The sequence below is a fragment of the Xiphophorus maculatus genome, chromosome 13 (assembly GCF_002775205.1).
Source record: "Xiphophorus maculatus strain JP 163 A chromosome 13, X_maculatus-5.0-male, whole genome shotgun sequence".
Taxonomy (NCBI): Eukaryota; Metazoa; Chordata; class Actinopteri; order Cyprinodontiformes; family Poeciliidae; genus Xiphophorus; species Xiphophorus maculatus.
This window is the reverse complement of record NC_036455.1, coordinates 6152749-6170584: the sequence shown is the minus strand read 5'-3', so window position 1 is coordinate 6170584 and position 17836 is coordinate 6152749. Positions and strand designations below refer to the sequence as shown.

Here is a 17836-nt window from a genome sequence, read left to right as displayed (position 1 = left end):
GGCGCACCGCTCTCCTGCATCATTGTTTTTCATCTGTGCTGCACTAATAACCTATGCAAAGCAGAATATGGGTCGTCTCCTAAATCATTTAGAACCTGAGATGACAAAAACCTGTATGAGGAAGCAGAGGTCTAGGAAGACCTGCTCCCTGTGTGGGCTTTACTTTGGAAGACACTTTCATTGGCGTTTGCCATCTTCAGCAAATCCTGGCAATGAAGGCTGGAAAATGTGTGCATTGCTTTTCTCTGCTTTACAGCCAGTCAGCAGATTATTTGAATTTCACTCTGGAGGTTTAATCAGAGTCAGAAATGATGTGAAAGTTGATCATATCTGCTGCTGCGCTACAGAGTAATCACATTACGACCAAACTGGAATATTTTGCTTCAAAGCCAAAACGATTAATCGTGATTAATCAGCTAATTTAGCAATCAGATAATCGTTAACTGGAGTATACAAACTCAAAAAAGGAAATTATTTTAAAAAACACACTCAGGACTATAATTATGTCAAAATGGTACAGAAAATTTATACATTTTGCATTTAAGATAAAAAAAAAAGTTTGTCTGTAAATATGTTTTACTCAAAGTGGCATAGTTTTCTTCATCAAATTCTGTAAAGAAAGAAATAAAATCTCATTTTAAACATATTTTCCTTGCCAATTATTGATCAGTAAATTAAAAAAAATACAATGTATTGATACTATGTCAAGCAGAAAGAGCTGAGCATAAAGTTATTGTTGAAAGTATTTCTTTTTTAGCTGCAGATTCGTCCTTTGCTACATTTATTGCTAAATTATTGTAATTTAGCAATAAAATATTTATTTTCTGATTTAAAATAGGAATTCAATTATTTATTTCCATTCTTTTAATTTTAATGTATTTATAATATTGTAAGAAAAGGTCTTAAATGAAAAATCTGCAGAATGTGAAATTTTTCTATCCCATTGATCGATGAATAAAATAATTGATAGTTGCCGCCCTAATTCAAAGTGTTCTTGATCCAGTTTTATAGCTGGACAAATAATAAATCCTCTAAAAATAACCAGTTACTCTGCAGAAAATAAGTGGAAAAATATAAATAATGAGGGATAACTCTGGATATTTGCTCTGTTTTACCTGTAGGTCCGTTTCTTCTATGCATCATTTTATTTTCAATTCATCTGAACAGATTGTGTTAAATAATTCAACCTTAAGTTTCTGCGCAGATGGAAGAGCTTTCCCAAAATAGCTGACAAAGTCGTAACCTAGTGACCAAAGTTAAATTTAGCCGTGCCAGACTGACGCAGAGCTGAGCCGGATCTGATGCGTTTTTCTGTGACTATAGTGGAAAAATAAGCGGTAGGTGAAGGAAACTGGACCTGGTTCTGCATTCCTGCTTTGAGTTTATGTGAAGAAGTTACACAAGGGGTTAAAGAAGGAAGGGACCAAAGAAGGTCCAGTTTAATTAATTTATTTCAGAAAATAAAGTTAGTTGGACCTCTTTGATGCGAACAGAATCTCATGATTTTTATTTGTTTTTGGTGACTTCTCGCTGTCTTTTGTCATTTTCACTTATATCTTGTCTGACCTTCAACTATTAAAAATAACATTTAGATTGTTATCAAAGCAAAGTTGAATGATATGTTTGTTAAAATAGGAGCTTTTATTCATACATCTTGTGTGTATATTTTCACACAAACTTCAGTTTTTGTTATTGTGACTGAAGAAGATTTGAAAGTTTTTTTTTTCCCCCTTAAAGTTTCTAGTAACTATAATCTGAAAAGTGTGGTGCAGATTTTGTGATGCCTCTAAACTTTTAAACGAAATGAAAATCAGCCAGTTCCTTTAACAAGTCACTTAATCTAATTAGTAAACAGTCCTCAGTATAAATCTGTCACTGCCAAAACACAACATTTTACCAAGTATTTTTTATTTAGTTTCTACTGCAAATATCTTAGTCCACTTAAAATAAGACAAAACTGATTTACAAGTAACTTTTCAGCAAGATATAGGAGCTTATTTTAAGTAAATGGTTCCTTAATTTTACGAAAAACTTCTAGTTAAGTTGGCAGATTATTTCACTTGTAAAATAGGAAAAATGTTTTGTTATAAATTTATTAATCAGCCAGTGGAACTAGAAGTTTTTCATCAAAATTAAGTCATTATTTACTTAACACAAGCTGCTACATCTTCATGAAAAGCTACTTTTAAATCAGTTTTGTTTTATTTCAAGTGTGCTAAGATATTTGCAGTAGAATCTAGACAAAATTATTTGGCAGGATTTTGCAGTGCATTGAAACAAGTCTATTGTGTTTATAGATCAGTTTTTTGGATCTCACATCCCCCCTCGGATATATTTCTGATTTATTAAACCCTTGTGGTAAATTAATCATGGTTTATTGTCTTTTTGAGTAAGAAAGATGTGTGGAGTGAGTAATATGTAACCGTGATGAAGACATGTGCCGTCGCCGTGATCAGAGTCGGATCTGGACGTCATTTCCAGTCGGCAGTGTTTACCCCCGTGGCTGAAGTTGTTCCCTTAAATTTGTGAGTCTCGCCTGGCCTGTTCAGCCGTTCAGAAAATGCACATCAGTCTCCATGATGGAGGCGCAGGGAGAGATTTAGTAGAATAAACATGTTTGTTTGAACCACCGATGAAGGATTACACCTGGCTGGGGTTAATCCAGAGCCGCACTGACATCAGGTCGTCATTCCGATCTAATTCAAGGGAAATGGGATTAAGATGAGGAACGTGTCATCGGAGGGCGGCGTTGTGTAATCATTCTCCTTCAGGGGAACCTACAGCCATCTTTCAAATTCTGCACTGTATCTGCTGCTGCCTGCTTTCCAGAAAGAAAATATCATGTGCTATCAAGATCTGTCCGTCTTGTAGCGGATATGCAGTAAGACTTTCCATTTTTTCTTTTCTCTATCCATCTGAAAGAGGTTCAGTGATTACCATTAAACTGGATCTGTCTCTGGCCGGAGGGCTTCTGCTGCTTCAGCTTGCGTCACTTTCTTAGACTGTTTGCTCACTTGGAAGAAATCCAGGAGAAGGAAAAAGCAACAAGGTCGACTCAGAGCTGCTGAGGATCCTCTCTATGCTGGTTTATTTTTGAGAGTCATCAGAAATAGCAGCAATTCCTTGAAGTAGTTATGTTTTGTGTGTGCTTTCGTAGGCTCTTTGAGGTTTAAAGAGATTTATTTGTGCAATTCTTTGTTTATGTCTGACCACAACATTTAAATGAAGTCTGGATTTTAACCAGACCAATCCCTGCAGTGTTTTTGGATCTTTGGCCTGTTGATGAATAAGCCTGGTGGCTTAAATCAATTAATCACATTGTAAATTAAAACAAGCTTGATCATTTCTATTTGCATGATTGCTTTTCTTGTGTTGTTTCTCTTTCTACCAAAAACTGGACAACGGAAAGCTTCAGTTTGGTGCACTGGTGTCAATTATTTCCATTTTTGTTGTCGTTTTGGTTGATTTGTTTATTTTCTCTGGGTATTTAAAATGTCACCCAGTTCCAGTGTTTAATGCTGATTAGAAATTAAGATTTTCTTTGAGAATATATTCTTGCATTACTATGCCATCACCATTTCATTACTTGAAAATGGTCTCAAAACAACAATATTATCATTTATTACAATAACTCTTGGAGCAATTTATCAATTAATCACAAAATAAGTTAAAACGAGATTGATAATTTCCATTTGCGTGATTGCTTTTCATCCAGTCTTTCTACCAAAAACTGGATGACAGAAAGCTTCAGTCTGATTCATTTGTCTCAACTAAATATTAAAAGGCAATTTGTTTCAAAATGTTAAATGGTTTAATTTTCTCTAGCTGAGTTTCCATTACAAATATGCACAAAACTTTGATATTATGCTACTGCTGGAAAAAAAACCAATTTCTCAATTGTGGTGTTTCCATTAACTAAGAAACGCAATTAAAATCACAATATGTTTATGCAATAAGTTATTACAAAACTTGCTGCGCCATCCTCCTCCTACCACTTCCTGTCGTCTTCTTCGTCATTTCTGCCAGTAGTAACATCTGGTTGTTGATCCTGTGACTTGTTTGAGGCAAAAAAAGTGCGTCCATTGCAGTTTTGCATCAATTTTGATACAGCCGAAAAACCACCTCACGTTAGCATAAAACGTTTTATTGAAAAAGTTTTTTGTTTTTTTAAATAGGCGTTTTTCTATTAATTTTATTGAACAAACACAATTTCACAATTGTGGTGTTTCCAATAATTAAAATCACACATGAATAAATTTGCTCACGCAATAAGTCACTAACTTTGATAAGTCATGTACTTTTGCACAAAAATGCTTCAGTGTGAGTCGGTATTAAACGTCCCAAAGTGTTGAAGGGTTTCATTTTCACTTTGTACTGCGACATCTGACGCCTGTGTCGCATTTTAATGCAATATGAAAATAGCTGACAGCGTGGGTCCTTGTCTGGAGAGGGCAGAACAGAATCTACTGCATCCTATAGCTTTATTGACCTTTTGTGTAATATATGAGGAGCAGCAAAATGAAACCCGTGGGAGAGGCCAGATTTTTGCTGAATGTTCTAGTCAGTCGTTTTTTATTTCACCCTTGTAAAGCACATCCCCTCTATTCTCTCAATTGAGGACTTTTGTTGTGTTTTTTTTGTTTTGTTTTTTCCCCTGAATATTTGGCTCCCTGTTGTGCCAAGAGCAGAAAGTTGGCAGTGCGTCAACTCTGCTCCCTGATGACCAAGCAGCTCGCTGCCTCCCGTTCTGCTGACTGATTGAAGCTGCAGATATGACACAGTTTGTGTGCCGCTGATTACACATCGGGCACAGATGGATGGAGCCAGTGTCAGGTGAAGATGGCCGCTTTTGGCACGACTGGGACTTCGATTCATCTGACATCTGCTCCGGGAGAAATGGATGGACACTTTAGACCCATTAACAAAGCGGTGATGCAAAAATGTTCATTAATTTTCTGTTTTAGTGCGACAACTAAAAATGTAAGGAGTGAGGTAGGAATGAGCGATATATACGGTTGGACTGACAGAAATTTAGCCTACAATAGAGAGCTGTAGTCTACCGGCTAACTGCGGTAATGATTGTTGATGACGTAACAGGCATCAAAGCAAAGCCTTCCTGTTTGCTTCGTTAAGAAGACGGCTGCAAAAATGTAAGTTATCTGGACCGGATGTGGGTTTAACCTCCCACGGTCTTGGCGCGACACTCAGGAGGAGCGCGGCAGATGTCACGGTCAGACAGCGAGGAAGTGCTGTGGGGCGGGATGATGGTCTTGCCGAAACCACAAAAAGAAAACCTCTTTAAAGAAGAAGAGCTAAGGTGGTAATTTGTTTTGCCACCTTAACATACTGACATAAAAATGTCATGTTTCCAAGTTGTATTTCTTTAAGTGTACAAAGCTGTAAGTCTATTAATTTAACTGCATATTTTAAATAAACACAGAATAACTGCTCATGTTTCATAAAACATGGTTGTTTATTCAAATTTGTATCTTTTTTGTTTCTTATTTTTCTATTTTATATCTTTAAACTTCATTACCTGTAAAGTAAAAAGATCGGACTTCATCTCGCATTCATCTGGAACCAGATGCTGTGTCGGATCAGGGTGTTTGAACATATTTTTTTACATCCTGATTCATGCTATAGAAATTTATCTGGGATTTAGCTGCAGATACGTTGAGCTTCTAAAGTTTGAAGCAGCAGAAAATGAAAACAGTGAAATCAGAAACTTCCCTCTTTGCCTGGATTAGTAACTTTCCTGCTGCTCACATGGAGGATCTTTGTCTCCTTTATAAAATACTAATAGTTTTTACTTGGGTCTAAATTAAGACAATCTATTTTTGTAATCCTTTGACTGTTTCCCTTTGAAGCACTAACAGCTTTATGCTGCAGATACACGCTTCACTGCGAGCCAGAAGAACAACAGCTTTCTGCCTTTTCACTTTAAACTGGGTCATTGCTTCACTTTTCGTACCAGCTCTTCCTCAGTCAGACATTTTCCAGCCTTTTTTGCTTCATATTCAGCTTTTTTCTTTTCATCTAATGTTTTTTTTGGGTTTTTTTTTTGCTCCCCACGCCCTTTTTATTCCTTGTCCTCCCTCAGTCTCCGCTCTTCAGAGATTGAAAGCGAAGAACATCTGCGACTGCTTGACACAGAACCAACCAATCAAAGCTGATCGAGCCCCGGAGTTACAAACGCCGCAGCGTAAAAAAGTTCGAGCTCAGTTAACTTTTGATTGAATGGATGTCATAACTCAGTTCTTGGCTTCACTTTGGAAATTAAACATCTTCAGTCAGTCCATTCATGGGCATTGCTGTAGTTTTCCTGTTGACAGGGTGTCTTTAAAAAGTCTTAATTTATGTATCTAAAAGTAAGGCCTTAAAATGTCTTGAGTTCACACAAAAAATTAAATCAACCTTAAATACGTCATTCACAAGTCTTAAGTTTTATCACGTGACGGATATTTAATCTCGTCTATAGTCACCTTCTTAAAGTAATGGCCCAAGTCCAAAAGTAATTTTGGCAACACACTAAAAAAAATCATTATTTTAGGAGGGTGACGTTATGTAGTTTTTTTTTCTTGCAGGAATTTTCAGTCAGGCAAAAGTTTGAGTCCCCCTCAGATATAATCATTGCATTCTGTGATTCAAGGTGCTAAATATTAGCTAACTGCTAATATTATCAACTACCTAGCTTTTTTGCGTCCATCATGTCTAAAGTGTCAATTCATTGCCTGTTGGCTGGACATTTGTTTTTTTCCATTTGTTCATTTCTGATGCGATGCTGCGTTCATCTTGTGCTAAAAAGCTTAACACTACATATATAAAATATGTGATTTTATTTTGTACATTTCAGTTGTGATACAGCTCTTAAATGTTATTTTTAAAGCTCTTAAAAAGGTCTTAAAAAGTTTTACGGGTTCTGCTAGTTTTACCAGCACATTTGAGTTCTTAAAGCGGCAGTATTGTGTGTTTTCCAGCCACAATGTGCCATTTTATAGCACAATCAAGTAACTATTATAGCTTCAGTTGCTAAAAATAATCAGATATGACTTCAAATAAACTTTACTTCCTAATTTAACGCCTTCAAATTGGGCCTCTGTCTTTAAAAATTCCAGCTCTTTCTGAAACTCCGCCTTCAGGAAGTCATCACAACATGGCTCCTCTATTAACCCTTTAGCAAAGTTTTTACCGGAGTTGCACTGAGAAGCAGCTCCTGCAATGAGTTCAGCAGATGTGCAGTTCCACCAGGTGTTTGCTAATTGCTGCTGGCTAGTCTGAAGGAGCTGAGTGGGAGCGGGATGCTCTGAAACAAACAGTTGCCATAAAGGTTGAGGGTTATTTCCGTGGAATTGGTTCCCTAAAACTAACTTGGTTCACAAACCACATTTCTTAAATGTAGTTTTTTGTGTGCTTTTTTGAAGAATTTTTAAACAAAATTCATATTTTCTATTTAGACATTTTCCTTCCAACTCGGATGCTACGAATTTAGACCTGAATTGATGCTCTACAGCCATTACATTCATGTCAAAGATTTGATTCAAGCTCAGTTTATGCAGCTCAGTTTAATATTTATGCCTTGTTGCTCCCACTTTGTAAATCAAACTCTAATCATTTGCATGAAGCAGTTTGAACCTCTGATTTAAGTAACTAATTGGACGCAAGTGTTGAAGCTGAACTCTGTTTTTTATGATGACTGCATGAGTGGTGACCCACTGAATGAGAGTCGCATGAGAGCACTCCACCTCCAAATTGCAGAGGCGGATCATGAATTTTAATGTTGCACAAAAAGCCTTTAACGGCAGCGATGGAAAAAGAGAAAACTGTCCTACTTTCTTCAGCATTTTAAAGCTTTTTCAGGAACTCTGGGTTGAGTTACAGAACAATGAGCTTTTGTCTGAAAGAGAAAGATGGATCTGCAATCTTTATAACCTGAAGAACAGTTTTTCTCTCAATTCAAACAAAAACAAACTCGTTAGAGGTCTAACTGTCACAACTTTTTGAAAAAAGACATTAATACATTTAGACAAATATCTACTTTAGCAAATTTGTAGTAGCTCGGTAAACACAACATTTTGAAAGGGAGAATAGATTGTTTTTTTGCCCTGTGGGATGGAAAGTGATAAAAATAAAAAAAGCTGAGATTCAACTTAATGACAAGAAAAACAGATCTAAAGAAATCTGGTACTTTGAGGAAATTCAATGCAAATATTGCAGGGAAAAATTAAAAATTGTTAAAAACTTGCATTTGTTTTTGTATTTATTTTTAAAAACATAAACTGGTTCCTTTTATTTTTGGCCAAAGTTATTAGAGCAGCTTTGGAAACTTGGTTTAGACACTTACTGATGCTTTTTTGGCAGGTTGCTCAGAAACTATTCTTGTTTTTGTTTCTTTCTTTCTTTTATTTTCAAATATTTCTAGGTAGATTCTTCTGCCTTTTAAGATGAATGAAGACTTGCGTCCTACTCTTAGGACAGTGTTAGGGCCCCTTTATGAAATTAGAAAAAATAATAATTATGAGAATAAAGTCAGAATGTCACCAGGAAAAATATTGCAACTTTAGTCTCGTATTATTTCAAATCTATTTTTGTAGAACTTAATTTTTGTTATTTTGACTTTATTCTCAAAATATTTTGACTTTATTCTTGAAATATTCTGACTATCATATTATTTATTTTTATATTGATATGAATTCATGTAATCAATATTTTTTCTCAAAAATATGGACTATTTATTACATTATTATTGTAATATTTTGACTTTATTCTGATAATATTATGACGTTACTCAAAATATTTTCACTTTATTATATTATTTCAACATTAATCTCATTATTTTGACTTTATTCTCTGACAAGTTTATTCCTGTAATGTTGTTTTATTTTTTTCTTAGTGTGTCCATAATACTCTTTCATGCACTCTGAAGGTTTCTTCTGAAAAATCTGTCAAGCTTTTTATTTCCTGTAAGTGAGTTCTGATCTTCTGCTCATCTGCTGAGTTTGCCAACATCCTCAGATCAAACTGGGGGAGAATTAGCGCTGCATATATTTTGTGGGGTGAAGTTGTGAATAATCAGATCCCATCTCTGCGGGTGTGTGCAGATTTGTGTTTGTTTTAAGACGTGGAGACGGAAAACAGATGGAGGAAACTCGGCGGTTCAATCAACACGTTCGCACCGCAGCTGATTAGCTCGCTGTTTCTCTTTTTTTCTCCGCCCAGCTGCGAGACGGAAACCGGTTTCCAAATCCGTGCTGAATATTTTGGAAGACGTGCAGCTGTGCAGATGACTCAGCTGTCAGAGCTGCTGCTCGTCCATCTCCTTAAATCCCAGAGAGTCTCTAACACGCCCAGTTGCTCGCTTTAGTTTCCTCTCTTCTTGGCTTTTCTTCAGAGTCCGAACTCATTTCGGTTACCTGAGAGTTTATTCTGGTTAGAGAGAGAGCACTTTGAACCTGACTTCACTTTTGATTAAGGATCTTCTTCTGGTTTCGCTTTGAACCAGTTCCTGCTGTGTAATGCTGAAGGCGTCCAGGAGGAATGGAGGCTGAAATCTCCTGTTGCCCTGGTTCTGTTGCCTCCTTTCATCTGGGATTGGACCCATTAAGGCAGCCAGAGTTCACAGGGAAAGTTTACTGCGTGTGAAGTTCTGACTCCGTCCTAAAATTCAGGAATATTTACAAGATTTCGGTTTTATTACAGAATTAAAACTGAAATTTAACAGGAAATGGAAATTTGTGGAGTTTGGAAAAATAAGAGACAAAATGTTTCTGGATTTAATCGCCGTTCATTTTGGAAATACCACGTCTGTTCAATCAGTTCAATCAATTCATCCATCCATCCATCCATCTGTTCGATCATACATTAAATCATATCATCCATCCATCCATCTGTTCAATCATCCATCCATCCGTTCAATCATCCATCCATCCATCCATCCATCCATTCATCCATCTGTTCAATCATACGTTAATTCATATCATCCATCCATCTATCTGTTCAACCATCCATTAAATCATCCATCCATCCATCCATCCATCCGTTCAATCATCCATCCATCCATCCATCCATCCATCCATCTGTTCACTCAGTTCAATCCATCCATCCATCCATCCATCCATCCATCCATCCATCCATCCATCCATCCATTCATTCATTTCCATTAAGTCAAAGTTGATCTTCAAAAAGTGAAATAATTCAGAAAAAATACGTTTAGCTCATTAAAATTATATATATATATATATATATATATATTTAATATAAAATTCTGTGTACACCGTATTAGAATGCAACATAAAACATGTATTAGTTATAATAAAATGCTTATAATTCTTTTATTTAGACTTTGCTCAAAAAAATCTTTGCGAGTAAAAAAGCTGAACTTGTTTCCCCCAGAATCTTCATCCTATCATCCTCATCATCAGCTCAGTGATTTCTTTTCTCTGAGCCGGACTCTTCGCCACATTAACTGAATAAAACCCAATCTAACACCTGCTTTCATTCGACTTTTTAGTGCAGTGGGAAAGTTTTAAATCCGTATTTAGTCACGCGTCGGAGAACTCTGTAATTGTGGAGGTAATAATGGGATTAGGCTCCAGGTTGCTCGATAAGACGAAAACACTCGGCTGCTCATTTTCACTGCTGGTCCCGAAAAACTATTCAGCTGGTCGGTTTTACTTTGAAACAGGGTTAAAATTTATGATTTTGGTGTTAAAACGCTTAATGGGTTTTATTTTGTAAAACTTTTATAAAAATGTATAACAATAAATATTAAAAAGCCTTTCATGTCTAATTAAGCCGATTTAACAGCCAATAATTTAGATATCTGCCAATAAAGTGATAGTTTTGCTCATTCTAGGAGTCATTTTTTAAGGACTTGTCCATAATCTAATAATAATATCCAATAATTTAAGCAGTTATAATATTATAAGCTCATGAAACTGAGCTATATTATAGTAATCAAACTGTCAGATATTTTTAACAGTAACTGGTTAATTGAACTGAATTAAGAGTCACATGAGACATTGAATAAAACAGTTTTTTATTACCAAATTGTTCCAAACTGTAAAAAAAGAAAAAAAGTTTTATGTTCTGTTATTACTTTATGGGCTTCAGTTGTTATATTTAAATTATTTTGAGGTAATTATTATTAAATTTTTGCTCAAACACTTATTTTTTTTAGCATTATTTTACATTATACTCTATCGTTTAAAAGGCTAAAGTAGTGAAAAGATTTTCATTTTGTGTCATAATAGAATAATTGACTACCCTGACTGTTAGGAGTTCTTTGTGTTTGTCAGAAAGATTGTCTGAGGAGGGAAAAAATGCCTTTTTTATTATTATTTTTTTATATAGTTCACCAATCTGAATTTAAGTCTTAGCAGTTCATGTCCAGTATATGTGGGGTCTGCAGAGATGCTCCCTCTTCCTGTACAAATGAAACAAAATGATCAATAAATAAAACCGAAACACATATAGACCTAATTACAGGATGTTTAAGGATTTAAGATATAATTAACAACAATCAAACTTAATGGCATTTCACCAGTTTGTGCAGATTTCAATGAAATTTTTTATGAAATCTAATATTTTCTTTTTTTAAAAATAGCATAGATGCCACATATTAAAAATTCAAAAATATATTTTGTTGCCTGAAAATGTAAGATTTAATTCCATGTATTCTGATAATTCACTCCACATAAACTGGAGTTATTGTTGGTGTTCAACTTTTCTGATTTGGTCCCAGTTGCTTGTAGACAGAGCAATGAAAGAACGATTCAGTTCTTTTCACTTAGTTCTGGATCCTGACAATTTTCCAGCTCCGTTCGCTTCCTGTTTCTCTAAATTTCATTGATTAGAAGAAAAGGTGGAAGAATGAAGGCAGACGTGATGCGTTCACAGCGCGTCAGCGAGAACAGAGGGAAGAATGTAATCGTGCTATTTATAGCAACTGTTGCTGTTTAAAAAAGACGTTTCTCCATCCTCTCCTCCTCCAGCCGCCCACCCTTCTTTTCTTTTTCTTTTTGCCTAAAACGATGAAAATAGCGCCGCAGATGTCCTTCCTCTCTCCCCCAGCTTACCCTCTTATCATCTCGTCATCCTTCTGTCTCCGTGGTCGGCCCATCGCTTTGTTCAGACCCTCTTAGCAGAGGATGTATAATTCATCTCTCCTCCACAGCGAGGTTGCACACCAGTCATGAATTGAGTCGGGGGGGAGGAAGGAGGGATAGAGGGATGGAGGAGCGAGGGAACAAGGAGCCAATGAGAGGAAGCGGCGCTTCGTGCCAAGCATCTCAAGTCGGGTTTGTTTGAGACTCGACCGTCTCATGGAGGTTCTGCAGAGCGTCTATCTCCGTTTTTATTTGTTGGCAACAGAATAAATGACATCATGATAAACGGTATTCAAATTTGTTTAGTGACGATTTCTGCATAATTAGAAACTTGCTGTTTCGGAAACATCAATTCTTCCTCTTAAAGAGTAAAACGTAATTTTATAGGATGCTGCTGGTGGAGAAGACGGTAAAACGCTGGAAAATCTAAAGCTTCTTTCACCTTTTGAGTTTTAAGGTGGAAAACATGCATGAAAAAAGTCACATTTTTGCTGTTTTATACAAAAATAACATGAAAACTTGGCGCTGCACCAATCCACTTTTTTTCACTTCCGATACCGATACAGATATCTGAGTTTTAGTATCGGCTGAAACCTATCCGATACAGAAAAACGGTGTTGAACCAACTCTTATTTTTGTTTTTAAAAACAGACATAAATGTACTAAATTACAAATTTATTTGATAACTCTGCACCAGTGCAGCACATTTAAATACACCAATAACTAACATTGTTATTAAGGATATGTAAAATATATTTTTCAACATGTTTACTTGACTTAGTCTAAGATGTACAGGTTGTAGAAATGCTGTATCAAAAGTTATATATTTCAATTTTATGTTTGAATTTCCATTATTTCTTTTTCTAGACCTCTAATTAGGTTTGTCGCAAAAAGTAATAAATTGTTTAATTGCATGATAAATTAAAACGAACTCAATAATTTCCATTTGCATGATTTATTGCTTTCTCTCTCTACCAAAATCTGGATGATGAAAGTCTTCAGTCTGGAGATTTTGTCTCAATTATCCTTGTTTTGAAGGATATTTTTGATTACAGAGGGTAAATAATTTAATTTATTTGATGTTTTGTTTATTTTGGATGTTTAAAATGTCTTCCAGTTCCAGTGCTAAACGTTCATTAGAATTTAAAGTTTATTTATCGTTGAGAATGTGTTTTTGCATTATTTTGCCATTACTAATATATTAAAAACATAACAGTATTGTCATGTGTCAGAATAACTTCTGGGGTAATTTATCGGCCAGTAAAATTCGTCATCATCGCGACAGGCCTAGCAGAAACTGCCTACTGGCAGAACTGCTGATATTTTTAATTAAAAAGGAAAAGTGATTCAGCAGATTTCAGTGTCTTGTGTTTGTGCTTAGGGGAGCAGAGCCGACCACCCAGAGTGGATCTGACTCTCCAGCTCCTCGTACAAACTACAGCTGCTGTAGTTTGATCTAAATTGTGTCAGACTTGCTCCAAGCAGACTGAAATCCCTCTCAAATTCTTTGTTTTCTTCGGCTCACTGCTTCGTGTTTGACCAACGCAGAGCTGGAATATTATCAGCTTCATAAACCTGGAGATTACCATGCATTTAGGAACATTTTACTGTTCATATTCGGTATATAATCTTATGATTCACTGAATAAATTCAATGTTCTTTCTAATTTCATGCACACACTCTTCTCGGCTTGTTAAGTGAAGCAGAATGTGCAGCAGCTCCTCTGACCTTTGACCCGCAGATGCAGCAGAAACCCAAGCAACCTTGAGGTGTGATAAAAAGGATTTTTTTTTTCCGCCTCTTGCTTTCTCATAAATAACCTGCCGGCGCTTTCAGAACAAGCGGGCAGGTCGGATGACGACAAATAGTCTGTTTGAATCAGACGTTAACAAGTCACGCTGCTGGCTGTCGGTTCTGTGTCCGCCTCGCCGCCTGATGAAACTAAAATAGTGTTTTGGCCTCACACTTCATAGAGACCCAGGACTAAAAATAAATACTCCAACGTGAAACGGGCAGAATAATGGAAGTTTATATAAAACATGATTCAAACAATCTCCAGATATTCTTCTTGTTCTTTATCAAGCAATGAATCTTTTGTGTTTTATCAAATTACAGCATGTAAACAACCATTCTTTAACTGTAGTATGGTTGCTACAATAACAAATTTTGTTGGACAATAAGCATTTGAGATAAAAAAAAAAACCCAACTTGTTGTTTTGAGACCCTTTTTAAGTAATATAATGGCAAAATAATACAAGAACACATTATTAAAGATCAATAAATTCTAATAAACATTTAACACAGGAACTGGAGGACATTTTTAATATCCAAAATGAATAAACAAAACAACAGGAACAACTAATGAAGTGAATTATAAACAAAATTGTCCTTCAACAAAAGGCCAAAGCATCATACTGAAGACTTTTATCATTTGGTTTTTGGTAGAAAAAGAGAAAGAAAAGAGAGAAATGATAAATTATGCAAACGGAAATTGAGTTTTAATTGATCATGGAGTTAATTATTGCTTATTGCGACAGGCCTAGTCATGATACAAATATTAATACAATACTAAAAGAACTGAAACGCATTCATATTGCTGCAACCTTTTAGAAAACATATCAGGTTCTTTGTAATAAAGATAAAAAAAATAGTATTTGGCCAAGTTTAGCACACACTCTGGAACATTCCCCAGCATTTTAATAAAAGATTTAAGTGTTTTTTAAAGAAATATTTTGCTTTTTAAATTATGTATTAATGTTTCACCAAACTGAGGTCGCTCAAATGAAAATCAACAACACATAAGACAATGACAGCTCGTACCAACTCCATAGAACCCCGTTTTAAAAAGTGACTGTAGGAGAAAAATATGCTTTAAATTTTTCATGGATTTTTGACCTTCATCCTTGAATAGTTTTAAAATGTTCAGTTGTATTTCAAAACTTTTCTTGGTTTTACTTTTTGCTTTGTAATTTGTAATCTGAGTTTTAAATATTCTATGAGTTTGCCACTTTTCATTCCCGAAAATGATCTGAACTATCTCTACCAAAAAATTACTTTCACTATAACTGATTGTCAGATTGTCTCGGTTATTATTGTGATGAAACATATGGGGGTTTTTTTTGACAAATTTTCAAAAAATATATTGATAATGGCATAATAATGCAAGTTTGTTCTCTCAAACATCAATAAACTTTAATTGTAGACAAAGAAAAGACTCAACAATGGAACTGGAAGATATTTTAAATATCCAAAACAAAACAATCAGAAATGGTAAATAAAGCAGAAATTAAAGCCACACACAACAGAAACCATAAATAAAATGGATAATGGTGTCTCTGTAAACACAATTGCCCTTAAAACTATTGGTCAGAATGAAAATTATTGACTTCAATTTCATTTATCATGCGATTAATTGCTTATTGTGGCAGACTTATTGATATTGGACCATGATGTGGATTATTATTTCTCACCATCTGCTGCCATCTAGTGGACATCCGGCTGTTTCAATGTGAAATAATTTGAAAACAGTCATTACTCAGACTTTTACTCGTCATTTTTTAACAAACTTTTCTGTCATGGTCATCCTCTCACATTGTTACAAATTAACCAGATTAAATACAGCTCAGGTAAAGCTTTTTGGTTTCAGGAGAAAATGTCAACTTTTTTTCCCCTCATGGTTTATTTTTTTCCTTTATCTTCCAACCCGTCCAGCTGTTCACTGCAACTTGAGCCAAAATGGCATCGACCACCAGCTGCGTCCCGAGGACATGACTTCTCAGCTGGAGGAGGACGAGGAGTTGGTGGACGCCGAGGCCGTCCTGCTGGACGACGACAGCCCGAGTTACCCGGACCTCCGCCGGCCTTCGTACCACCGCCGCTCCCCGCCGCACCGCTCCGTCTCAGAGTCCGAGCTGACCCGGGTAAGACATTTGTATTCCTTGTCTGTTTTACGGATGCATACAATTAGTTGACTTACAATTAACTACTGTTTTAGATTCAAATTAGTTCAAATGAATCGATTAGCTAGTAACTCGATTAGCTAGTAACTCGATTAGCTAGTAACGTCCGTTGGAGCTTCTGTTAGTGTTGTAGTTTGGCCGCCATCCAGCAGTGGGCGCCGCTGGTCGTCCTCAGGCGGAGCCGTTGATATAGAAACAAAAATGGCGGCGATAATATCGCAAGTAGAAGGAAAAGTAGTCCGAGGAGAGTCCAGTTTGAGATGCAAAATGCACTTTATGCGGTTTTGTTTTGAAATAAAAACATTCGGCATGTTCTTTAAGTTTCACTTTATTCAGCTGAGCTTCAAGGCAGAACAGCGTCAACTTTTTATTTTAAAAATGACTGATGTGCTACAAAGGCGAGGATGTAGTAGCAGAAAAGCGGACGGTTTGAGGCAGATAAATTGTAACATGACAAAAAAAAGCCATGATCTTAACCCTCTATGGCATGGCGTTGCCCTCAGGCAACAAACCACATAGCTGTACCTCACATTGCTCCTTTATTTTATTTTTTGGGGGGCATGATTTTTGACATATTTTTGTCCAAAAAATAGTTCTTTTATGAATATAGTTTTTGTTTGATTTGTATTTCATTTCTCATAATCAGTGTAGACAATCTTGGTGTTCTAGACCAATGTTACCCTGAGGCAACAAACCCAAATCTGGTTCCAGGAGGTGTCAGAGTCCGATTTTATGATTGACATGTAATTAGGGACCACCAAGCTCCCAAAGAATGCAGGAAAATATTTCTTCCCCACAAAAATAAAAAGTCATGCCATAGTAAGCAATATTGTTTTTAGAGGGCTGTAGTGAACTAAAGCGCTTTGTGAAGCGAAGTTTTAACATTAATTTAAGAGCAACCACAGACTGTATATATTTCTTAACCCTTTACAGCAACCTAGGAGGCTCCCATCTTTATATTTTATAAATATGTCTAAGTTTAACCAAAATTATCTGTTTATTCAGTCAGTATTTAATTCAAATGACACAAATAAGTCCTACAACTCAGTATACTAAGAAAAGATAACCCTTCATATTATGGAAAGACAGACACCCTCCTTGATGCAAGATGGATAAAAAATATGTCTGCCTGTCAAATAATTGTTAGTTGATGGATCATAGAAATAAACTTTATATCAACTCATAATTTTATAACTTTTGTCCCTAGTTTGTTTTCAAACAACGTCAGTAATAGTTTCAATTGATCTCTGGATCTGCAGAAATTGTTTAAATCACAGCTCTGACTCTGAATAAACCAGGAAAGGACAATAAAAGCCTGTTTTGCAAGTCTGTCAGCTGTTGCTATGAGTGTAGATGTGCTATCAGGAACACAGAGTGATCCTTTACTTCCTCTCCTGGAATAGAGTGATGCGGGGATGGAGGCAGGAGCGGTTGCTTCTCATGCACAGACACAAGCTCATGTTCTCCTTTCTCAGAGTAAAACATCTGGTAATCAGCTGTCAGTCTGAGTGAGTGGAAGCACTTAGAGTGAGAAAAGGGCTCGGTGTAAATCCTGGATGAGCCACTTAAAAACCAGACAGAGCCTCTGATTCGTTTAAAACACAATGTGCGTTTCCTTTTCAGGAACATATTTGTGCAGAGCAAAAATAGTTTTCTGAGGTGGTTGTTTATCTTTCACTGCTGGTACTGGAATAAAACCAGATTATCTGGGTAGAAATTCCCCTGGAAAACCGGCACCGGTAGACATGTTGTAATTTGAATTATCAAGGCAGA

General features: G+C 36.0%; 1 protein-coding gene across 2 annotated transcripts in view; it reads left to right on the top strand.

Annotated features, from left to right (window-relative positions):
• The window catches only part of samd12 (sterile alpha motif domain containing 12), a 168382-nt gene that overhangs the window by 58602 nt on the left and 91944 nt on the right, over nucleotides 1-17836 (top strand). For both annotated transcript variants that reach the window (XM_023345452.1, XM_023345451.1), the window contains exon 2: nucleotides 15816-16024. In XM_023345452.1, the coding sequence (XP_023201220.1) occupies nucleotides 15816-16024 (209 nt within the window). The remainder of the gene's footprint in view (nucleotides 1-15815; nucleotides 16025-17836) is intronic.